This window comes from Nipponia nippon, unplaced genomic scaffold (assembly GCF_047370975.1).
Source record: "Nipponia nippon isolate SJK-2023a ecotype South Korea unplaced genomic scaffold, ASM4737097v1 scaffold_6, whole genome shotgun sequence".
In the NCBI taxonomy this organism is placed as follows: domain Eukaryota; kingdom Metazoa; phylum Chordata; class Aves; order Pelecaniformes; family Threskiornithidae; genus Nipponia; species Nipponia nippon.
Genome location: NW_028262380.1, coordinates 69947833 through 69973613, shown reverse-complemented (window position 1 = coordinate 69973613; position 25781 = coordinate 69947833). Strand labels below are relative to the sequence as shown.

Here is a 25781-nt window from a genome sequence, read left to right as displayed (position 1 = left end):
CAGCAGAAGGAGGCAGAAGACAAATTCTCTAATGCTTTCAGATATGAAGAGGCAGAAGAGTGATAGGAAAAAAGGGAAGATTTCAAGCTGCAAATGTAAAAGGTGGCAGGAAGCTAAGGGAAGCGAAGCAATTCGTGTAAAAGAAAGAGAAACTGGGAAGTCATATGACAGCAAAGTATAATCCTTCCCTCTGAAGCCTAGAATTTACTTGGAAACCTTGGAATTGTCATACAAAAGCTAGTATGTTAGTTTTAGTCTGTGTTCAGTTCAGTAACTAAAAGTAAAGGTCTAAAATGGAACCTACTTTTGGAACATCATGAACCGCTGTTCCAAGTGGAATTCTTTAAAAAAAGTTGTGGGAGCTAAACAGTGTTCCTCTGCGATTGCTTGGGCGTTATTTCTAACATTCAAACACACACTTTAACATATTATTTATTAAGTGATATGTTATAGTTAACTAAATTAACTGGCTGACTTAACAGAACAATATTAGAAATCAGGTATCTCAGCCTTGCAACAGTAACATATTATGTACAAAACGTATCTACGATCTGCATCAAGACCCGGTAAAAGAAAACAGATTCTAATTCAGGAGGAAAGAGCAGGTAGAGTAGAGTAAGATCAAAAGGAAAATGTAGGAAGATACAATGCTGAAATGCTGTACCTACAATTTATGCTAACGTAAAAAATATATGCAGCATAACCAAAATAACTAAATGCCTAGGCAAGGCTCTTGAATGGTAAGGCAGATGGACTAAGTTTGGTGTAGTAAGGATTGTGCCAACAACGCACTCAATTCTGTAAGTACTGGCATGGGAACATCTGATGCTGAGTAAACTTTTAAGTCATACAGGCAGAAGCCATCACCACTCGTGGAACATAGTGCCAAGACAGGCAAAACCCACAAAGTTTCAGTCAGTAATACAGAGTGATGTCAGTACTAAGAAGAAAAAAAAAACCAAAACCAAAACAACAACAAAAAAAAAACCCAAAAAACCCAAACAAAAAACCCAACAAACATGAATGTCTGCTAGGTTTCTAACTTTCCATGCCAGTCACTTGTCACTTTCTTTGTTCTTACCAAGGAAAAGTGAAGTAAGAGGCAGAATCTTGCAGACGTCTGAAGCTAAGGATTTTCACATGGAAGTCAAGATACCACACTGTCAGTTAGGTGATTTGCTTTTTGTTCATCACTATAGACTCAGGGAGATGCTAACAGAACATCAAAGCCATAGTAGAATAGTACCAATAATCTCCGAGACAGTAACACAAGATGGTTTTATCCTTGGATGCCAAAGCGTAGCTCAACCTACGGAATCATGGATTTCTCCCTTGGGGCAGCAGGACAGACCTCTGCAGGCATGGCATGCAATGCATTGCTAGAAAGCAACGCAAAGGAAGCGGCAGACTTCAGTATGTTCAAGTCTACTGTATTTTCAGGCTTTAACAAGAGTTACCTAAATCCAGTGACCAACAGAATAGTTCAAGGCACAACCCTCCCATAGAGGAGTAAGGAGAAAGACTTATGTTAAAGACTGAAAGCTATTCCGGAACATTTTAAAGACAACGATGTGACTTTAACTACTTGAGGTACATATATCTGAACCATTCAGGTGTGTTCAATATATGAAATACTTAAAAGGGAGAAAATATGCATCACTGTCTACAAACATAAAGAGACTGTCAGAAGCACGTTAATTTCTTGAAAGTGGAAAAAATACTGAGGAGAGCCTTACTTTCTGCTTGTATTTATCAAATAACTATTAGCCATGGAATGCCACTCACTGGAGATTGTCAAAGAGAAAAAGAAGACTTAGAGCAAGGCAGGTTCTGCATATTCTAAGACAACTGGTTGTAATTACTGGCAATGCAATCCATGAGCTAGTCCTATTCATGTCTTTAATCAAACTGCAAGCTGGCTTGCTCATCTTACCATCTTCAGCAGTATCTTCATTTTCTTTTTCTTCTTCTAATTCTATTTCATCATCTTCTAACCCCTCTCTCTCTTGTTTTAGTTCTCCCTTTGTAATTGGCTTAGATATATCAGTTTTTTTGAAGTCAGTATCTTCATCTGTTTTCTACAACAAATTAAAAATCAATTTACCTTTAAACTCAAATTAAGAATTAAACACAACAGCCACTGTAAGCTAAGTAATATCAATGGCACATTAAAAGTACATATCATCGCACAGATGCTAAGAGTTTTCAAATAAAGTATTAAGAATAAAACCAAATAAAAATATAGTAATTTTCTCTAACCTTTGCTGGCCAGCAGAACAACACACCTAGACCAACAGGGAGAGCTAATGTCAAGATGTAAAGAACCCAGAGCCATGGGTGGTCTTCTGCAGCAGTCACCAGTTGACTAAACATACCGGGCTATATTAAGAACAATTAAAAAGAAAAAAAAAAAAAAAAAAAAAAAAGATTTTGCATTTACATCCCTCTCAACACTTCAGTAAGTTCGTAAGTGTACTGTACATATTTTAAGCTTTATGTTGCCCAACGAAAACCCTTCTTTACCTTTGCTTTTTAATGACTAAAACAATATTGGATTTCAATACTAGTAAAGTAACAACTTGACAGATTGCAAATAAATAGCAGGTGCTAAGTAAGAAGGAACAAACCTGGTATTCCAAACATATGAGACTGGCCACTAAATTTTGTAAAGCAACATTTGGAGTCTTGGCAACTTCACACTTTACACCCTTCCCAGCTACTCTATGTTTCTCCCCACGCTGTGCCAACTCAGCTGAAAGCTTCCAAAGCATCAAGAGCCTCAGAGCAGCAGCCAGCCTCCTGAAGAGCAATGTCTTGCTCCATCTGTACTACCACTGTTCTCTCCTTTGACAGCCAGTTATTCAGGGAGTAAATTGTCCTGCCAACCCAGTTCTGACTTATACAGTAGAGGGAGGTAGGCAAGTGCCTGGTCCAGTCAGACCTCTGGAAAGGGCACATCGGCATCTAAGGTAGGAAGTTTGAGAGGCACAGTGGAGTGAGGGGACTCAAGGGAATATTTTTTGCTGTTGTGTGTACAGGTATAGATGCAGCTCCAGAAATAAAACCAAACATTTCAGAAAAGGGCAAGGTGATGGGACGAGGTGGCTTTCCTAATTGCATGGGCAGATATGCTGTTGCTACCTGCTCATCCTGTGACAAACAGCAGCTGTCAGGAATTGGCCACATTTGCCACCAACCCATCGTTTCACTCCCACAACTGCAGGCCTGCTCTTGCCACTCAATCAAAGAAAATATAGGACTGTTAGAAAGAAACTGCAGTCAGTAAAGGCAGCCACTAGAGGGGCTCACGATCCCGCATGTCAGGACAAGTTCATCCCACAGCACAGGGAAGGGATCTTAGAAAAAACTCTGGCGGCTGGCGAGTGCAGTATACAAACACAATGTGGGTGCCCACACAGAAAGAGAAGAACAGATGCAGCTCCACAAACATATGTGCGCTATTTTCAGAGCTGCATAATATTCATCTAAGCAGCCAAAGGCCTAAAGTTATTAAACAGAAAAAGCACATGACTATTTATCCATTCCTCATGGGAGGGAAACATCTAAAGAACATATATAATGGAGTTAGCCACAAGTGAAAAGAAAAGGAAAAAAAAGACAAAAAAAGAGAAAGGTCTTTGGGTGTAAGTAACTTGGCTTCCATTTGGTGACAGGTACTGAATTTCTAGTATCTCCACGAACAGCAGAAGAGTCATTAACTATAATAAAGCCAATTTCTCACTACGTGTTTAAGTAAAACGTTGTACCCTTTTAATTTCAAGAGGATATTAAAAAATTATTAAAATATTAGTAAAAAGCCAAACTATGAGGAAAAAAAAATCTATCATACTTACTCAGCAAGATTATTAATTGCAGACAAATTAATATTCTGTCAGCATTAATTGACAGAAAATTCTTCCAACAGTACATCTTCCTCACTACTTTTGGCTATTAAGAACATAGTAAAGTTTATACCTCATTAGCACTTGCTACTAATTTCTTCAAGCCCCAGCCATCTGCTGCCCAACGGTCTGCTACTTCTTTTTCTGAACATATAATGAAGTTATCAAAGTAGATATCAGACGTCATAGACCAGAGTTCTAAACCAATAGCACTGACAGTGGTCATCTTGAACGGGTGAAGATCTTCAAAATAGTCTGGGTTCGGTATTTTCCGAGGGCTCCAGATTCCCTTTTAAGGAAAAAAAAAAAAAAAATGTAATCACATTACCTATACCTCACTAGAAAATGAATTTTAAAATAATTAGAACTTCTTGACTATTTCAAGTGCATTATTTAAAAAGACAAGCAGTAGAGTTTAACCTACATAAAAACAGAATTGGATATAGCCGATAGGATTTTGGCAGATAGGTCTCAATTTTCTGGCTTAGGGCAGACCTCTTAAAACTAATATTTTTTTTTTTTGTCCATACAGGGTTACAGTAATAACTGACTGTACAAAGTATCTCCGTTCTTCCTGGTACTGGTGATTCCAAGCACGGTCTTTGTAAACTTCCTAGAGTAAGTCTAGGAAACAAATTTCCTAATACTGCAGGAAAATAGGACATTGGTATTACTTCTTCCTCTAGTCTCTCATTATGTGATATATAGTTTTGGCTTTTGTTCATGCATATGGCATATACATTTTTGGAAGGGCCCTATACATCATTTGTGAGGTAAGCATCTATTGTCTGGTGGTCTAAGACTGTAGGGAAACTACATCCCATGATCCACACGGTCCCTTCCTATATATGTATCTATATATATCTCTCATATATATAAACTGACGGCTACTGTAACCAGAAGCATTAGGGAAAATTTTAGGGAAGGAAAATTCAGCCTTATGATACCTGTGCACATTAGAGCCAACTTCTGTTCACAAATGTGCTTAGGATTTTAAGCTCAAAGAAATCAGATTCAAGTACTCCCCAGCCATAATTAATACAAATTAACTCTCTTTAGTCTCCAACTGATTACCTCATATCTGGAGGGGAGGAGGGGAATTTAATAATTATCCAAAATTAATGCCTCCACTAAAATTGAACTAGTAGATCAATCTGCTTACTGTAAGGTTTCATTTTTTTTAATAAAAAAAAAAAATTGTTCATTTAAAAGACCCACACATAAAACCCCAACAAAAAAGAGAAATATTTCATTAAACAATAACACAATTCAGAATACAATTCTACAGAGCATATTAACTAAGCGGTACCAGTGCAAATCGTTGCAAAAGCAACTTTTAACAGAGAAATTGTTTTAATACAGGAAGCATTTCTATTTTCTAGTATACTTAAAGAAAAAAAAAAAAGCAAAACCAAAAAAGCTCAAAATGTTTAGTGAGGGTATTCAGACTCATTCTAAAATATAAATATACTGTAAAAAAGCCTAGATAAATATAGTACTTTGACTTGCCTGCTCTGTTAAACCCCGTACCTTTTAACAACGACCTACAATATTGCTATTACCTGATAGTTAGGATTATCTATCATAGGTGCTTTCCATTTTCCTTTATAGTTTGGGTTATTCTTCATGGGACGCACCCAGTGTCCACAACCAGGTGCAGTCTCACACTTTGGATTAGGGACCTGAGGGGCTTCCCACTCCCCATCCATTTCTTCATCCCTACAGGGAAAAAAAAAATTACAAATAACTGATTTGAGATCGGACTGGTCTGAACACTAGCAGTCAGTCTGAAGTTAGGGTCCGTGCACATTTTGCTTAACAACCTCAGAATTTTGACCAGCTCACAGAACTTCACCCAACAGTATAAACTTTTTTTTTTTTAAGGAAGGTCACATGTTCACAACTACCAGTGTGACTGAATGCAATTATATTCCTGCATCCACAGACAGCTTGAGTGTCTTCTCCGTAAGACGCTTAGAGATCCCTTTGAGACTATTATATCATGATTTGAAGTTAACAACTTAAACTGTTCCATGGTTTAACATTGTAGCAAATTCTTTCAAAGGGCTCTTTCATATTCTGTTTTTGTTTGTATATCTTCAGAAAACAAAAAGCAATTGACATGTTCGTGTTTTTTGAAAAGCAGCCCCCCAGAACAACAAATATTTGGCCATACCTTACACATTCCAACTTACTACTTCAAAAGACAACGAGATTTGGGTTGACTTCTGATCCACAACTCAATTTGCCACAGAGAATAGGCAGGCTTATCTACAAGACAGGCTAACAACCTGCACTTATTGATCAAGTTCTTACCAGTCCTTTGGTTTTTTTGCATTAGGGTCTGGAACATACTGTGGTTCATCATCAAGCCATCCCTCAGGCTTAACAGCATCAGGATCTTCTATTTTGGAAGGCTCATCTTCATCCCTTCAATTACAGACTTATGTTAGAAAACACAGCAGCCTGACATTGAACCAATGTTCTGTTCACAGGACTGTAACTGGCACGAAAGGGATGATTTTCAAAGGCACAACAGAATTAGACATGCTGATTATGAGAATTAGACATCCAATTATCTGTTTATATATATTTGAATTATATTTACATTGTTCAAAGTACTACTTAGCCTAGAAATTGCTGCCATCAACTGGCAGGTGTCAGTCACGTCTTTCCATGAAGTTTTTCTCTCTTTTTCGTGAGTTGCCGTATGAACAGTAGTTCACGCAGAAAGAAGTAGAAATCGTTGAATGTAAATTAAGACAATATGATGAAAAAAACCCACCCTCTTCCTAATCTTGCAGGTATAGTAATCAGTTATTAATTCCAACCATGGAGGGTACAAACCAGCAAAAAGCACAATTATTTCTTTCCTTAGATCCAGATCCCCGTACCCACCTCAAGTATGTTTTCAAACTTTAGTGCTTTTAGTAGTGAAACATATCCCAATTGTCATTAGCAAAAACCAAAATAAAACCAGTCAAATCTTTCAAATGAATAACCTGCATGTAAAAGGTATTGTACAGATAAAAATGTTCTTACCAGTCATCCGGTTTGACAGCATTTGGATCAGGTATTTTTGGTCTCTCATCCCAATCATCAGGCTTCTTATCACTAGGATCCTCTATTTCTTTGGGAGGGTTTACTGAAGGAACCATATCCTCGAGAAGACTTCCTTTACTGACAACTGATTGGTCGATTAACATTTCAAAGGTATCATCTGGTTTTAGCACTAAATGGAAGAAATTTGTATTAAAGAAATAAAGGAAGCATTCATTTTACAAATGTCTTTAACCAAAACCTATATTATTCTATAGTCTTGGACAAATAATGGCAAACAGGATCCTCACTAACAGAGCAGGAGGCAGACTCCCCACCCAGGTACTGGATCTGGACACAAAACATTAAAGTTGCTACTGTGGGGATCTATGACTGGTATCAGGCCCCCAAAAATGAAACCTCTAGCAAATTCAACTGCTGAAACACATCCAAGCACATTCTAAGAGATTTTCCCAAAACCTACCACTTGGCCAAAATTCTGCTTTATTTATCTATCTAAAAAACACAGACAATGAAAGATAAACCTCTGCCCCAAAAGGCATCTCTGCTACCAAATTACAATTTCACACCTGAAAGCATGGAAACACAAGAACTGTGTCAGTAACACAGCTGAAGGATCAAAGCGATATTTTCTCCGATTCAAATCTGACAGCCATTTCCCTCAAATGCCAGGCTGCCAATACAGAAAATTCTCTTCAAATGTTTGAGTATTTTAGCAAGCGTGAGTAACTGAGAAGCCACGGTCACAGAACTCATCCGTGCCAGACTCAGTAACAGACGTTGTGTCCAGATCCATTTCTAATAACCAGTGAGCACATTTATAAGTGCTTAACAAGTATACTCAAATGTCCATTCAACACAACACAGATTATTAATTCAAAGTAAATACTATTCCACTTTTATGACAGTTGTATAAAAATGGGTGATGAAAACCAGAGTAACCGTCTTACAATGACGGTTTGATAATATCTAATGAAGCTCTTGCAGTTTTCAACAGTATTAAAATATCTGTAAATGCAAATATGGATATTTTATCACTTTAGATACAATAAAAAGAACTGATTTTTAAACTTCTGTTATCAGTCACATAATGCATTAGAATCACACACCTCTAGGGAGTCTATTTGAACAATTATAACAGAATAAATGCAATCTGAGTATCTTTAATCAGAATTTCTAATGAACAGCCCAAATAAAGGAACACAGGCATTCCTTTACCGTAAGAACAGTGTTTTGTTTCACTTATTCCTATTAACTAAAAGTGGAAGTTTGCTATGGCACGCTACGGTAATTTATTTTAAAGAACAGTAAGTCTGCCCGTGGCACAGCAGTTGAACATGCCTTCCACTATTATTCAATGGAAGTTCAAAAGTGCAGTCAATTTTGCCGGATTTGCAGTATGCCCCAGATGAGCCCATTCTTCTCTGATTATTTATTCTTCCTCAGAAATTAGAAAAAGGGGGAAAAAAGAACTAAGAAACAAAACTTTCATCTCTGCCATACTGTTCATTGGTACAGAAAGAGATGTCACACAAATTAAAACCAGCCCATATTCATTCATCTTCAGAGAATGTGGTAACATATCTGTTCATGCACACTGCTGCAGACGCCGGTGTTAATGAGAACTCTTAACATGTGGAGGAGAGTTGTGTGCGGCATACTGCAGATTTAACTGAATTCCTGTGAACTCTGATGCCTTCCTAGAATATTGGATGGTTGTGGGGTTTTTAATATCTTTCTTAACAAAAATATTATCATAATAAGTACTGAAAGTATTAATCGATTCTTCACGCTAAAGGCTGGCCAGGGCTGGTATGTTTTTTCCTGTAATTGAACATTACACAGCAGCATTTCAATGCCGCTTTTATGTCCTGCAGTTAAGCCCAGTCATTAAGTCATTTAAGCCCAAATCGTTAAGCAACCACCCCTCAGAATTAACACACTATTACAAGAAAAGAAGCAGACTCTAATACAAAGCTTCAGTGGACAGAAACACATTCTTCATCTCTCCTTTCCAATTTAAACTTATAAGAATTAAACAATACCAAGAGTATACAGATGCGTCTTCTTGTCCAAATAGAATTTTTTTAGGTCTATGTCAGGACGTTTTGCATGTTTTTCATCATATTCTCCAGTTTTAGGATTCTTATGTCTGAAGATAAAGTGTAGTTTGTAATCTTCTCCACATTTATCTGGTCCAAACATAATAGTATAAGGTGTTTTGTCAAAAAAGTATTCCTGTAGAAGCAAGAAAGCTGAGCATGTGTTATACTGTACATTTTATGAAGTCATTTTGGGTACTTTTCCTTGATGCTGTGGCGTACAGCATAGTTACCTTTTTCTAAAAGGTAACTGAAAACTGGTAGGGTAAATCATGAAAGGAATTGAAGTTGAGTTGCTGGGCGCTCTCTGTTCTCAGGGAATGGACTAACTGTAGATCGCTTAAACCCCTTCAAGGGAAGACGAATATATTTATTTAGACCTTACCCTTACATTAAGTGGAAGTGCCTGTCACAAATCAAAACACCCAAGTATCTATAACCTTCTACAAACATTACACTAAAAGATGGGAGCTAGTTACTGTTCTTCATATCAATTTTTTTTCAATAAAGGCAAAAAACAGGATATTATTATCCAGTATTTTATGAGTCTTCTGGTTCCACATTAAGTAACAACAACAAACAACCCTAAAAATACCAGATATAGTTATTCTCCTTCAGAGTATGTTGCATTAAGCTGTTTAAATATGTCAGTATTTTTCAACTATTTATGTGATTTTTGTACTTGGAATATGCAGTAACATGCTGCCTTATATTCTTAAGCAATTGCTTGAAGGAAGACCACCACTTGATTCCTGGACGTTTTCTTCTTGAAAGATATATTCTGATATAAATGTGTTGTTTGAAATGAGCCTTTATTTTTAATTTTTTTTAATGCAAAGTAAAACATTTTCACTTTATGCACTACAGAAGTGCATGCATGTTAAGGTTGGTCCCTTTTACAACATTCAACAGTCTTAGGAAAATGTCACTGCTAAGAATTAACAATAATTAACTGACTATTCTAATAGCAATGAGCACATATACAGCATTGAGACATGTCCAATTTTAAAGTTAAAAAAAAACAAGAAAGAGAGAACATTGACTCTTTTAAGTTACCTCATCACATAGCCAGGGAAACTCCAAAAACAGTACAGGATGAATTATGAGCCAGGCCATAAACAGGCAAACTATGCATCTGCTGTCTTCTGGTTTACCTTCTAGTAAGGTGACAGATACTGGAGAATTAGTTTCACGTGTAATTGAGCTGAATATCTTGGTCTCACACCTTCTTTTAAAATGTAAAACTTTTCAGTTTTACTACCATTTACACATCTTTCCATTATGAAAGATGTCATGCCTCTACTTGCTTTCCCGCAGTCTGTATTTTTAATACTTATCTATTAGTACTCAAGTTACTTGAGCATAACACACACACACGGGCATATGAATTTTAGGACAAAGGAGGAGCACTAGGAAGTTGCACTAAAGCTTGTATTAATACATCTTAGAAATGCTTACAAGCAACTTCTTATGCATGTTGCCATCTCCTAGACTCTTGCAGAGGTACATACTATCCCTTACATCTCATGAAGAGTCCCCCTGTTAAGTGGCTCTTCCCGACTGCTGGTTTGCAGGTCAGGTCAAAGCAATGCCTTGAGCCTGTCCTGAGCAATCTCCTCTTCATTTTGCACATACACAGGGCATCACACTTCACTGCTGTTCTCCTCAGTACTTGAAAATCAAGGTTATGGCCTCATAGGTTAAGGCGGCAGCAGTAGGCACAGGTGCCTCAGGGATAAAAAGCATGATGAAAAAATCTTACTCAGAGAGGAAACGATGAATTCCGCCCACACTCATCTTACAAGTTTTTCCCAGACTATTCCCTATTGTTTTTTTTCCACGAGCTTGCCTTTCTAGGTTACCAAATGGTACGGACTGATGCATCTCAAACCCAACAATTTCTGTATCCTATACAGGTTGTAACTGTGATTGCCTCGCAAACCTCTGTCACTATACTACTGAATGCTGCCTCAGCAACACCAATTAGCCACAAACCTGTAGCAGTTAGGGTAGTCGCCTTTAAGTGGCCACAGCAACCTGCTTCAGGATTGGAAGTACCCTTACCACTTCACGTTTGTACTGCTGAGTCAACTCAAGTTCCTCCTAGCTCACGATGTAACATTTTGAATCCACACTGGTCATTCCAAGTCTGTCCAACTGCGTAATCCTATTCTGTAACTGCTGCTATGTACCAAAAGCGCCAGCTCCCATCAAAGCAGCTGCAGCAACTGTTGTATGTATCAGCCACCCCTGCTCTGTCAACACAACATTTGCTAAAATATCCTCCATCACAGGCTAGACACCTTGTATCTACACCCTGGTGTAGTGGCAGAAATAGTAAAAGCAGAAACAACCAGTTCGCATGTGGCGGAACTGAGACTCGGCTAGAACAGGCAGCATTTTAAGTGAGAAATACCCGATTGCACTGGCATAGTAATAAAGAGTTTTGCAGACAAGTTTGGAACGGGCAGGCAAGTTGACATCAATATACTGATAAACAATCTACAAAATGGTCCAACATACTAAGGCACTTATTAATTTTTCACACCCGATTATTCAGACCTTTTTCTGGGAAAACAGATTCCCTGTCACTTTCAGTTTCTAGATCCAAGTTGTGGCCCTTTCTAAGATGCCATGCTGTGTGCCATGCAGTAAAAAAAAATTGTTTCACAAGTTACAAGTTGAGATTCTATGGCTTCTATTATTGTAGAAAGTCAGACTAAACAGATGGAAAAGTCCTTTGTCCTGGATATAAGACATCACTTGTACAGAACTAAGAGGAGTATGTTAATCACAGCAAACTCTTCATTCTGACCTTCTGAAATTCACATTTTGAGATTTATTGTGTGAATATAGATCTTAAATAGCTTACTTTAAGTTTTAGACTACCTATAAGCTTCATTAAAATAAATGGAAATTGTAACAAGAATAACATTAGAAATATTCTACCAGTAAAAAAATGCACAACTCCAAAGGTTTTCTGTATATATAATAAGTTATATGTATATTATTACCTTGCCCCATCTTCTGCTTAAACATTTGGGAAGCTTTTAAGAATTTAGCATGCATTAGGAATTTATTTCTTATTGACATTAATAATTTCTTATTAATTATTATTTATTATTTATTATTTCTTAATGATTACTAATTAATTATTATAATTAATCATTTCTTATTGACATTTCACAAGAACAACTATGCATTCCTCAAATGAACAACTGGTAGCAAATGTTAAGTAAGAGGACGTACCAGATTCAAGTCATTGCTACTGGAGAGAAGTTTAATATATGCCCCACCACAGTCAATGCCTTCTTGAAAATTCACTTCGTATCTGGGCAAAGAGCAAGGTAAAAAAACATTCCAAGTATCAGACAAATACAAATTAACGTCTAATCTGCAGTTCTAATTATGAATACATTAAGACTGTGTTATTGTCACTACTGTCAAAACACTTCTACATGACCAAAAGATTTTAATTGCCACACGAGCTAACACAGCAGCAATGTCAGTCAAAAAACATCATGGTAGCAATTGCTACAGTTGGTATCACCAGTAAGAAAAGTTTCAAGGTGGTATCAACCAATATGCAAACGTCAAAGTGAAGTAGAAATGGGCAAGAGTTCTAGAAAGCTTGTGCCATCTTTGAAACTGCCCGTGTGATGCAGTGAATATAGCCAGAGGAGTTATGTGGATATGTCTGCAAGTACAACAAAGCAAGTCTGAATATCAGAAAAAAGTAGTCATATTGCCATAGTGTTCATCATCACTAATATCGCTATAATGCGTTCAAGATTCAAGCTGCTTTTACGGAACTACACAGAAGTATTCTGTAAGTGGAAAAACACTGTACTCAAACTACGTATGATTTAGATCTTTTAGAGTAAGACTGAAAATCAATTAGCTTTTTCAGCAATCTTGTAAAGTGTTAGATTTCTGTCCAAAAATATTTTAAAAGAGTTTAAATATCACTTCTTAACACTTGTTAACTGTTAAATTGATTATTAAATCATTCATACTTACAGTTCTGATAGCTCTGGATATGGTAGGTCAATACTATATGGAAGTCAGTATTTTTCTACAGGGATTCACATTACTTTCTTTACTTCAAGATTTTAATAATAATAAATGTTAAGTAAAAAAATCTGAGTGATTACTTACTGAACAATCAGAGGCTTATTATCAAAAATAAATGCCTTTGTTAGCATAGCTGATATTGCGTGATGCTTTGCCACCGATTTTAACACCAATCCTCTGTCTCCAGGCACTGTGTTTTCCTTCAGCTCTTCTACTTCCCATCTCCCTAAAACACACACACAGTGTCTTTGAAAAAAACATAGGCTGAAGTAAAAAAATCACAGCCTTGTTGAAAGCAGAGAATTAACAGCAAATAAAGACTAGTTGCCAAAGCGGGGAAGAAATCTTGACATCTGATGTCAAAGAAGTTAAACAATAATCATCCAACTTATTACTGGTAATTCTACCATGGATACAAAAACATTACTAGAGTCCAGTTTGCACTTCCCCAAACTAACTGCTCTACAGCACTCAAATCCAAAAAAAGCATTTATGGTACACAAATCTGCTGCTCACATCTATCAAATCAGTGACGGAACGTTTTAACCAGCACTTTTCAAGAATTAGAAACCACTAGAATTCCAGCTCCACAGTTAGATAATAAAATAAAACCTGTGTCATGCCAAAGATCCATCTAAGCCAATGTTCTGGCTCAGACAGCAAGGAGGAAAGAAAGCTGAAGAAAAAAAAAAAGTGCAAGTAGTTGTTAACAACAAGAAGTGACAAGCTTTTTCTTTTTTCTTTCCCCAAGTAGCTGTTTCTACAGCAGTAGAAATCCCAGTTTTGGGAACTGCTATAGCCAAAAGAAAGAAAATAATCAAAATCTCAGTTTTATGAGTAAAACAGAATTTTCCAACTAAAAAAAAAGGTAGCCATGGACTCCAAAGTAGGAAAGAACCACATCTTTACCGTAATCCACCATAAACGAATGAAATTGAATAGAAAACCGTACACATTTAACATAAAATGTTTTTACATCACAAAATTTAACGGAATTTATTGCAGACACCTGTAGCATGTGTGAATATCCACTTGATTTCTGTTCAACTGCAATATTGTATGAAAGAATCAATACATTTCAGATATGTCAAGCCTAATCCTTGCATTGCTAATATAGATACTGTTCCAAAGCTCTAGTTCATACTTAATGAGTTTTGTTGTAAAAAATCTATTCCAGCCTTAAGAAACTGGCAGATAATTAGAGAGATGCCTACATTTTGGGTATGCATAGCTCTACACAGAAAAGCCCACTCTCCCACTTCACCAAAAAGGTATTAGTTCTAGTCAATTAAGATAACGCTAGCTTTCAACATTTTAAAGATGGCACATGTGTAAAATATATGTTCCTTGCTCTTCTCAAATTTACAGAAATCTACAAGAAAACTTTAATAACTTTTTGTTGATCTGTATCTTTAGACTGTGGTATCCCACAATGCCTAGAGGAACATAAAATATTTCTCCAGATTTCAGATTCATTCCTACCATTGTCACATAAAAAGCATTAGTCACAAGGCACAGTGTGAGCTAGATACCTGCATGGTTCTTCCCCCCCTGCTTCTATAGAATTAGAATCTTTCAGGTCAAATCTAATCCCATAGGAGATGAAGCTTCCCCCCCGGCCCAAGTCTTTCCAAGAATTATCAGATTTGATCTCAAAGACAAACAAGCCTACAGCTTTAAAAATAAAAGATCATGTAATTATAAATTCTCCAATTTTGGGAAAAATACAGTTGATTACACACGTGGGCAAGATTTCTAAAAGGGCAGTTATATTTTCCCAGAGATTAGCAGCACAAGATTCACTGATTTTTTTTTTTTTCCCGGGAACGAACACAGCACAAAAGACAGACTACTTTTTACAATTCACTGTAATCTTGAAAAAAGCCTGTGCTAACATGAACAAAAGGAAGAAAATGTAATGAGTTCTTCAGCATGTGTTTTAGCGAAGATTCATAAACGGTGAAATCCAAACGAAACCGCTGTTTACTTTTATTCAGTTGAACTGCGATTTGTGAAAGGTCATCAGGAAGGGCAGATATGTATGTCAACAACAAATCCCTAGTTTCTTCTAGGCTGCTAAACAGGAAGGAGGAAAATTCCCTTCTCTTCAATAGAGTGTTCCTTCCTGGAAACTAAGACTAAGCAATAATGCCAGGCAAAACAACAAGATCAAAATAAATTAAATTGGAAAATAGTTCAACAAAGTCTTTTCACCACAGACTTTGGTAATGTTCAATTGTCCGGGTGACTTTAAGCAAATATGACTGTTTCGACATTGGAGACAATTTCTATCTAATATGAGGCCAAGTAATCACAGACATCAGTTCTTACAAGCATCTCATCTGTATGGATATCTGCTCTGCAATTTCTTTATTCTTACCAGTTATTTCTGGTAACTGCTAAACCTCAAAACATCTGTTCTGTTTTGCACACCGAAATCCTACAAGTTACTTTTGCTTACCACTTCCTATTAACATTAATTGATTTCATTTGACATAAGAGCGGTAGCAAATACTTTTCTTTTGCAGCAGAAACTTCTGTTCTCCCCACTTCCTCTTGAATGAAATAAATTCAGGTTGCAAAAGTATTGCCACAGATCACACATCTGTAGTTTAAAATTACATCCAAGCAGGCAGTTCTAGCCTAGGAATTTATAAGTCAAGTGCAAACCCCCATGATAAAAACCATCAAAACAACTTTTTCATTATTACTTTCCAAATTTTTTTTTAGACTACTGTAAGAATAAACTGTACAAGAACACTGGAGAACGTTACATTCAAGCACAGAGAATCTGAAAAAGTATTTTAATGAAAAACATCATTCGGTTTAACTTTTTTGCTTCAGAGGCTAGACTGGGAGACAACCAGTAGGACAGATGCAGCAACATAGAACATGCTGCTTTAGAAACATATTTAACAACTGAAATTGAAGTGGTAAATCTCTCTGACACATTTCAGAGAAGGTAGTTCTCAAGAAGCACTATTCATAAACAATCAATACTGAATATTCAGATGCCAGAGGGTATTCTAGTATCATTCATTGCAATAGATTGTTGGGATGACAAAAAAAATTACCTTCACACTAAGTAACCCAACGAGCAACATTTCACATGCCAGTTTCAGGACAAAAGTCACTACACAAACACTTTCAACCTATGTCATCTAGGTTTTCAAAGATAAGTTCAGTGTAAGGGGCAGTTTTTTCTCAGAGAGCAAAAGAACATCAGAAACTATACAGTGGAAGTAAACGTTAAAACCACTTACCATCATATTTAGCAATGTTATCATCCGTGTCTTCTTTCTTGGTTTTAGACAACACCCACCTAAAACAAAAAGTATACTAGTCATTATCTGTGCAAAGCTGTATTATTTAACAAGTATAGGTAAACCAGCTTTCACTTCTAGGCTGTGAACGTGTGATAATGATTCTGACAGTCGGCATCATGGAACTTCGTGTAGTTCAAAGAACATGAAAAATGGAAGTAGATTAGTCTAATACAGCATTTCAAAATACTCCCTAAGAATGTAAATGAATATACAATTATAACTGTAAAGCAATTTAGTTATTCTGAATAAACTTCAGCTTTTATATACAAGCTGAGTTTGGCAGAATGTAAGAATATTACGTAAGCATGTAATGTCCAAAATACGTGGAAAATAGCAAGGTTCAAGTGTAAAATCTTCCATATGATAAGGAAAGGAAAATAATCACCCAAAGAAACCTTAACGCTATCTGACAGTAACAGTACACATGCATAGCAGAGGACAAAAGGAAGAGGTAAAAGCGTCCAAATGACAAATGCAATTATGCACTGAATGGATTCCAAATATATTGCACATAGGGGACCCCAAGAGGGCAAACAAACTCCTGATCTCCTTGACACTATGAACGAGGCAAACTCAGCTTATCAAATTGAGGTTACCAAAAAGATATGCACATACCCTATGCACCCAGTGTTCATTTGGGGGGGGAAAGGAAAAAAGCGCAGTCCACCCTCATCTGGTCATACAGTGGTTCTATCCTGAGCCACGCACACAAATATCTTAAGTCAACAGTGTCGCTGAACTCTTCATTGTATCAGCTACAATACTACATTCTTGCGATTAATTCTGTAAAGAACTATTTTCATTCAATCTGAACTATCCTCTGCATGGACTATTTCAGGGATTAATATCTTTTCTGCTTGAATTTCAGTCAGATTTGTTCACTGTTAATAGAGATGCTGGAAAAGTGTTACAGTATAAATGCCAAACTAGATCCTTGGACTACCAGGAGAAAGACCAATGAGGAAATGAAACATCACTACAAGTCATGCAGAAGATTTTCAAGGTCATTCTCAAAATAGCTACTCTATTCTGGTGATTTACCTAGTCAATTTATATGTACTGCTTTCCCCAATTTTAGGGAAGAAAGGCAACATGCTGCTTACTTTCTCATATATCTTAGTCCATACTTGTTATTCTTATGTAAATTATGTACAGCTAGACCAAGCTAAAGTTTTGAATATTAGATTTAGTGGGAAGACAAACTAATCTTTGAACAGATCTCACAAAGCTAGAAACTGGGATGAATCATTCAAGTATCCCAGTTAAGTTTTTGCATTTGTTAATCAAGGTTTTCCATTGTTGGTTTTGGTTTTTTTTTTTTCTTTTTTAACAACCATTATCACCTCTTCTATTTAATCATTTTTCCTGTCATCATTGGTACTGCTTTTGTATTGCACTTCTTAACATTTAGAAGTGACATATCATTAAGACAAGTGATACACTGAAGATGGGAGCTCATTAACTTATTTTCCTTCTACATTTGGTCTAAATATGTAACAAAAATAAGAAAGTATGAAAAAACATAATGTGAGTAATGACAGATTAATGTTCAGTGGCCTGAAGTTCCCTGCACCTCTACAGAAGAGTTTGGAAACAACTGGAGAAAGGGAGTAAGATTCAATCTTACAAAAGTCACTGGTCCCTGCTACCATGTTATTTTGTTTACAGTTTAAATCATGCATCTTCAACAGACATACATGTCTTATGACGGTATAACCGCACTCCTACAGCAGCTGGATCTCAGTCTTTTCACAGGAAGTAAAAAACAGGCAGCTTTAAGTTCTACCATAATGAATGTATTGTGTTGCATCTCCTTTCACCCCTCTTCCTGGCTCTTCACAGGAGAGTTAGTTTTTGTTCCATCAATTTTAGTAACATATGAAAACACCTTGTTTCATGATTCTTCACAAATCAAGAGATAGTTCTTTTGTTCAACAGCATCAAAGTATACAGGAAAAAATATACTAATACCAAGACCTGATTTGTCATTTAAAAACAGAGACTTACTTTCACATTTTAAAAGCCTTTCTCATAGCAAGAAAGCACTCTAACAACTCATCACACCAGCTCTTACTAAAGAGAGTTCTGCTGCATTCACAGATTCTACCTGGATGCACACTCACTTAACTTGAGCCAGTGGCAGTATGCTAACCTGGCTTGATTAAAAAAAGAAAAAAGTCAGTGGTCATACAGACCACATTTACATGGTACTCATTTGGTTTTCCTTGATACTCTACACCCTTTACATCTGAGCTAGAAGGAGGACTGAAAGCCAAGTTGTTTTCCAACTAACAGCAGTAAGTCTATCCCAGAAATAGAAAGTAATATATTATATTCGCTCTTATTGACAGTGCATTGGTGGCAACTGATTGTAGCTCACAATACACAGCTTTTCATTGAGCAACACAAGTCACCCAGTAGCAATTCCACCTTACTTTGCCATAGTGTTGGAAAAAAAAAAAAACAACCTTACAAGATACAGACAAGACAAAAATTTCTGGCTTAAGAATTGTTGCGATAAACCTGAAGATTTTTCTGAAATTTCAATGCAGTAAGGTCAAACTACCTAGGAACACTTCAGTAGTCTCATAAATATCCAATTCTTATTGAGTACAGGAAGCAGTACAATAAATTAGTAAAAAAACCTGCTAAAAAAAAAGTCTTCCCCGATACAGGTTTTATCTATAATGCTGAAGGTGCTGCCTTCTTACACATACCTAAGTGCACATGAAGAGGAAGAAAGAGTTTGCTACTGCAGTGTAATGGCTATGCACTTCACTTTGCAGCTAGTTAAACTCAACTGGCTAAATCTTTAAATTATATTATTTTTCTTAATGTCCATAAACCGAGAGTTTATTAAAAGCTTCCTTAAAACACAAAAAATAGAAACATACCTGAAACGTTAACTGTCCAGCTTAACATTATGATGTATTTGGAGCAAGCATTACCAGCCTTCCCAATTCTAACCCCTGTAAAAATTAATTTTTATAAAGATACTAGCAGAAAAACGAATACAAAATAAGTCCTGCCACTATAAGTTAAACTGCTGAAAGTAAAAGTTCATAATTTTAAGGCATAAACTTACCCCGCCAATACTCCATCAAAGGTTTCTGTAAAATACACTTCCCCAGTTGGCTTTGGAGTCTGGTACACAACCTAAAAGACAAGTACAGATATACGCTCTAACCTAAACCACAATTTTTCATTTGAAATACACTATCATACCTCCAGAAGTTGTCCACCCAGACAGACCACCAGATTTTGTTTGTTAGAAACATCTAGCAGCATGAAACGCCTTTCCCTGTGCCCCCCCCGGCCCCATGCCTCTCTCATTTCTACAGTTTGGGCGCATTTCTCTAGCGGTGAGCAATTTCACATCTGTGAATTTTAAAAATGGCTTCCTGTGTTCAAAGCTCTTAACTAAACTACTGTTCCACATCATGTGTGTAACCAAAACCCAGAAAAATAACTTGCACCAGTTCTCTGCTTCCTCCCTATTTCTTTCTATACATGCTTTCCATTCTTCCGTTTGCCTATCTAATTGGCACATTTCAGTTGGGCTACACAGTAAAAAGAAAAAGCTGAAAAAATAATTTATGCATATTGCCCACATCTATTATGAACTACAGTATAACAAATGCAGGAAGATTTTCTGGGAATAAAGACAGTGTCAAAAGGCAACTGCGACTGATGAAATCAAGAAACTGGTCTAAAGTCAAAATCTCAGTAAGACCAAGATGCTTTCTGCTTCCTTCTCTAGAAACGGCACGTTAGGACTTACAACAAAAGGTTCCGTATCTAGAGGGAAGCACAGACTAGCAAAACGGTCTTCATGACTATCCACCACAGGCAGATCTGATTTTACACTTTGGCATAGTAGAATCATTCATTAAGCTTGTCCTACATGTCACATACAGCAACTGAAAAACTCAGACTGGTGGGTTTGACACCCACTCAGTTGTCAGCTGCGTGTTAACTTGCTCTTTTTTAAATGCATTTGTCCACCAATTTCTCTACTAGTTATAACTACGTATCTTATAATTAAACAAGCTTTAACTAAAGACTTTTGTAATCTTACCTCTAAGGGAGATTTATCTCTGTCAACATCAGCTTCTTCAGACTGCTTGTCAAAATCCTCCGCTTCAACATCTGCATCCAGACTTTCTTCGTTTTCAATTTCTGCAGCCACTGAGCTAATTATCAGGACACCCAAGCACAGCCAGTCCCACTGGAAGTGCATCCTGGTTATCTGAAGAACTGAAAGTTTTACATTTTAAATATTGTTGCAAGGATATTATCAATACTATTTCAGTTTTACCCCAGACTTCATCTACAAGAGAAAAAACGTATTAAAATAATAAGAAATAAAGACCATAAAGTATTGTCGCTATAGCGTTTTAGTAAAGTACTATATCTTAATTTGAAAAATTCTTACTACACAGCCCTGACTCAGACCCTTTTTCCTTCAAAGTGCTTGTAGCCTGTTGCCTTATCTTGCCAGGCCACAAATCTAGCAAGAATCTGACCGCAGTATATATGCATGTTTAAGAACTAAGTAAGACTGCTTTTATTTTTCTCATTCCTGAACAATCTGAACAAGTAATCCAATTGAATCAGTCTCTACAGTCTAGTAAAAAGTAACATCCCTTTCATCAGGAAAAATAAAATTGATAGATTTAGGATGTGTTATTATCCACTGCCAGAATTCCTCATTTGTATTTGGCTCTTCTTCCACTGTCTACGTTCAGATGAGTGCAGAGTTTGTACCAACTCCAGCTGTAAGTGTCAAAAGAAAGCATAAGATTGTTTCAGAAATCGTTTTCTGTTTCAAAATTATCCAATAAGCACAAAAGTTTAAGCTTAAATGCAAATATCTTTCTAATTTCAGGGAAACCTGAAAATCTTTAATATGTGTAAGTATGAATGTCAATAGCAGATAACTACCCCAGCCTCGCAATCTAATCTGCTGTGAAAAAGAAAAGATTTTTGCTCAGTACTTTTTGCTTCACATCTGTAACACACACAAATCCAGTTTTAGATTAGAGTATCCAGTGGTTTGGAGCAGTGTAGTATCACGCACGTGCTTATGCAAGTTTTCTCAGTGGTCTTGCCAAAAATGCTTCTTTCTGAATTTGGAAACAGAAGGAAGACAGATTCTAGATAACACTGCACAGGTATTTATCCTTCTTATTAATTTCTATCCACGGTAAGTTTAAAAAGAAAGACAAATACTAATACTTAGTTTGCTATTTTAAGACACTTTCAAACCTTGCATTATTCTTAGCCACTACTAGTCATACTAAATATTCTGCTACTGAGGTGCTTTCTGCGCCTGAGAAAGCAGTCACCCTCTTAGTTATATCATCACTCTTCAGAGATTAAAATTGTTTACCACTACCACCCTAAACATCCCAGCAATTCAAGATACCACCTGATACTGGAAGTGTGAGTCTCTTTCTTCCTGGCTTTATCAGATTTGCTAAGCAATTCAAACATTAGAATTGCACCAATAATTATTTATCATTCAATTTAGAACATCTGCAATCTCACATCCCAGTATGACTGTACTACAAACGTCCAAAAAGAAAACTAATTATTTTTTGGTTATTCCTTTTAAGATTTAGTGATTAAATATTGACTGCACTGATTATATTTAGAGCCAAAAGCCAGAAGTACGATAAAGAAGTGTTTCACACACTGGAACTATGTCAATATTAGGAAATCATCAAAAGCCTCCCTTCTTGGGACAAACACCTGTTTGCCACAAAACTACATTAATTATGTTACCATTCTTTTTTTCTCCCCCACTGTTATCCATAATCCATGCCATTCTTTGCGAGACCTTTCACCCTGTTGTGTATTTTACTTGAGGATGGCATGTCTGTGCTTCCCTCTTTTCTCAGTTATTAACACAGTGATACATCTCAAAAGTTATCTGCAAATTTTACTAGGTGTTTTTTGTTTTGTTTTTTTTTTATTTTAGTCAAGAACTACAGATATTGTTAACTCATAAACCTCCATGGCCAATTCTAAAACTTAAAATAATCTTGCCCTGAAGATTTAAAGTCATTCAGTTTATCATACATGAACATTCAATCTTATGGTGTACTTTTGAACACCTTTGTCTAGAGGCTATCACGCTTAGTTTTCCCACCCCCATTTTCTTGTTCTTAATCATTGTATTAGAACAAACAGTTGAAGAATTTCGTATCAAAACCTTCCGGGACTTCTTAGCTGAAGCGGCATATATTAATCAGGTATTAGGCTTGCTTTTTCAGCATAAAACTTGCCTACCTTACTTTAGCTAGTTTGTCATGCAGGTGGTTTCCTCCTCCTAAAGCAGATGAAGAGATACATCTTTCTTTGTCAATACATTTCAGGTGTATTTTGTGTACGATCCAACATGCCTTTCACTTACATAACTGTAATTTTACTGTAATTAGCCCCATCCACTTTTGTTCCATACACAGCCTAGCAAGGGCAGCCAAGAAATCAGACTAGTACTCACCTTTCCACACAGTTCCCTTCCAAAACTCACGATGCTTTCACTGCATTCGTGCCGAGTCTTATCGCTACTCCCTGATACTACCCTAGGCCATTCCTAATTTCATTCAGTCTTCAATTACATCTCTTACTTTTACAGTTATCACTCAATTGCCAGGCAAAGATGATTTTAAACAAGACCATTACATCTTTTACTTTTGTGAACTCTGCCAGCACTAGTCTTAGAATGTAAAATAAATCTTTCAACTAAGCTGAAGAGTTTCTGGTCTCAAAATAGAACTTCACACTACACATTGTCTTTAAAACCTACTGAACTTTCCTAATTAACACATGAAGACCTGTGAAAAACTTTTCTTATTCTTTCCTCAAGGTGACCACAAACAAGCCAAAAGGATCCCCACTGTTGAAAGTTTCTCAGCAGAACAAAACGAGTTATCCCAGTCTACTGCACTCACACAAACACCGAATACATTTACCAGCAGTACTAGCAGTAACTTTGGCCTAAACGCCAAAGACCAGCGACTTCCAAACCATCTTTCAGGGAGCTACAGCAAACAGGTAATTGCAAAACGGTACATCCTGACAGTAGTTTCAATTAGGAATGCGATACCGCTACAGTACGGCCCATGAGAGAAGTGGATAGCCGTTCTTCAGTTTGAAAAGCTGTAATCACAGAAGTTGAGCCACAGAAATTTATCCAATAATAATTACACCTCCAAAACAGGATTCCCAATTGTTCCTTCTGGATGGGCAGCTTATATTCAGTTTTCTCTAGATAAACATATTGACAATTCTGCCAATACATATAACTTCAGACCTGTAATTTTAAACTTATTTTTTGCATAGCTTGGTCACTCTTTACCATGCGAACATGGGCAACTACAGCACATCTACACATCAGAAGACATTTGAGCCAACAGTGCTATTGTAAAGTATGCTCTTGGGACCCGCAACGGTGCTGCAACATCAGCATAATACTGCACCTAAAGTAATGAGCCACCATTTCTGAGACACATACTAGTATTTAGGAAAGACAACAGGCATAAACTGAAAAAATATTCTGACTGGATATTAGAATTTTTTCCCCCATGAGGGCAAGCAAGCAGTGGTACAGGCTGCCTAGTCTCAGTCCTTGGGGTTTTCCAAGACCGACTGGACAAAGCTCTGAGCAGCCTGATCTGACCGCAGAGCTGACCCTGCCGTGAGCAGCAGGCGGGAGTAGAGATCTCCTGGGGTCCCTTCCCACCTGAAGGATTTGATTTCTACAGGTGGCTGCGCAGTGCAAGTATGTCAATCTTCAGACCTCTTTTGCATGTTCTACAAATCCCATTAAATTAATGGTATTGTTATTCCCTCTGATGCAGAACTAAATAGAGGTCAGGATCTTTTAGATTGTTACTAACTTTTCCTTGGACTTTGAAGAGGGTCATGCCCTTTTCATGAAACTCTCGGAGTTCTGCATTCTCAAGCAGAAAGGGAATAAGACTGTCAGAAGCCTAAAGCTCCTGCATTCAGTACCAACACATGGGCTTTTCCTAAGGCCAAATACAAATTCCACCCAGGGCAACAGAAAGCGGTGGTTTCCCCACGTCCCTTCTTCCATCCATAACCACGTGCTGCCTTGTTCCTCCCCCATATAGCTGCATCGGCACCAACCTGACCAAGGAGAGCATCCAGCTGCTCCATGAAAAGCACCCAGGTGTTCTTACACAACTTTTTCTTTTTTCATTTATTTTGTGTGAAAATTGTACTTTCCTATCTTTTGCTGAAGTGTCAAAAACACTGTACTGAAATGAATGCTAAACGTGTAATTCAGCAACTAGTCAAGCCGCAACGCCGTACTCGGGCAGGTGCCTTTTCAAGCTCTTCTGTTGCTACAGCTCGCTTGAGTAAAACCTCGAGGAAGAGGTGACTTAAAAAAAACAAGTTTGAGTCAAGCGGCCACGCGGGGTTCAGGCAGTGCCCAAAACGAGCCCGCTTCCCGCATTTTATAGGGAGACCGCTCTTCGGAAGACCACGAAGGGAGGCCGACCGCCACAGGGGCGACCCCGGCCGCCCCGCAGCCACGGGGGCCGCGCTCCTCCCGCCCGGCGGCTCCCCGCGTGAGCGGGGCCGGGCCCCCAACCCACCCCCGCGGCGGCTCGCCCCCCGAGACCCACCCCCGCCTGCCCGCCGCACACGGAGCGCCGGCGGAGGCCCACCCTCGCACCTGCGGGGCGGCGGGGAGAGGACGGGGGCTGCAGGGGGCCCACAGGCGTCCTCCCGCCGCCGCCGCGGGCCCGGGCGGCCGCCGCTCACCGCACGCCCCCCCCCCCCGCCCTAGTTACCAAACACGGCAAGGCAGAGAGCATCCGCCCCGCGCCGAGGGCCGGGCCAGCCCCACCGCAGCGGCAGGCCCGGCACCCCCCCTCCCCGCGGCGAGCGGATTACCGGCGGCGAGCTCCCCTCCGCGCCCCGTTAGCCGAATCCGGCCGCTCTTCCCAGGGCATCACCGGCTGCGCATGCGCCCCACCTCCCGCAGGGACGCGGCCGCCGAGGAGCAGGTGCCGCCGCTCCGCCCAAGCCAATCCAGGCGCGGCAGGCGCGGCCCTGCCCAATCCCCGCCCGGAGCGCCACCGCAACGCGCCGCCGCGGAATGGACGGCGGGCAGGTGGCCGCAGCCAATCGAGGGCGCCCTCCCTCAGGCGTCCGCCAATCGAGGCCCGGCCCGCCGATGCCGGCCTCCCCGCACGTGGTGCCGGAGCCAATCGGCCGCCCCTGCCCGGGCCGCCCCTGCCCGGGCCGCCCCTGCCCGGGCCGCCCCTGCCCGGGCC

General features: G+C 38.4%; 1 protein-coding gene across 4 annotated transcripts in view; it reads right to left on the bottom strand.

Annotated features, from left to right (window-relative positions):
• The window catches only part of CLGN (calmegin), a 31176-nt gene extending 5650 nt beyond the window's left edge, over nt 1–25526 (bottom strand). For 3 of the 4 annotated variants that reach the window (XM_087736697.1, XM_087736698.1, XM_087736699.1), the window contains exons 1-13: nt 25399–25526; nt 20543–20721; nt 19550–19620; nt 16402–16460; nt 13223–13364; nt 12314–12395; nt 9008–9200; nt 6945–7134; nt 6219–6332; nt 5465–5621; nt 3976–4191; nt 2260–2379; nt 1934–2078 (exon numbers count right to left, since the gene is read on the bottom strand). In XM_087736697.1, coding sequence (XP_087592823.1) covers nt 1934–2078; nt 2260–2379; nt 3976–4191; nt 5465–5621; nt 6219–6332; nt 6945–7134; nt 9008–9200; nt 12314–12395; nt 13223–13364; nt 16402–16460; nt 19550–19620; nt 20543–20704 — 1651 coding nt within the window. In that variant the 5' untranslated portion in view covers nt 20705–20721; nt 25399–25526. The remainder of the gene's footprint in view (nt 1–1933; nt 2079–2259; nt 2380–3975; nt 4192–5464; nt 5622–6218; nt 6333–6944; nt 7135–9007; nt 9201–12313; nt 12396–13222; nt 13365–16401; nt 16461–19549; nt 19621–20542; nt 20722–25398) is intronic. The other variant, XM_087736700.1, reaches the window with a different exon arrangement.
• Between the last annotated feature and the right edge of the window lie 255 nt (nt 25527–25781).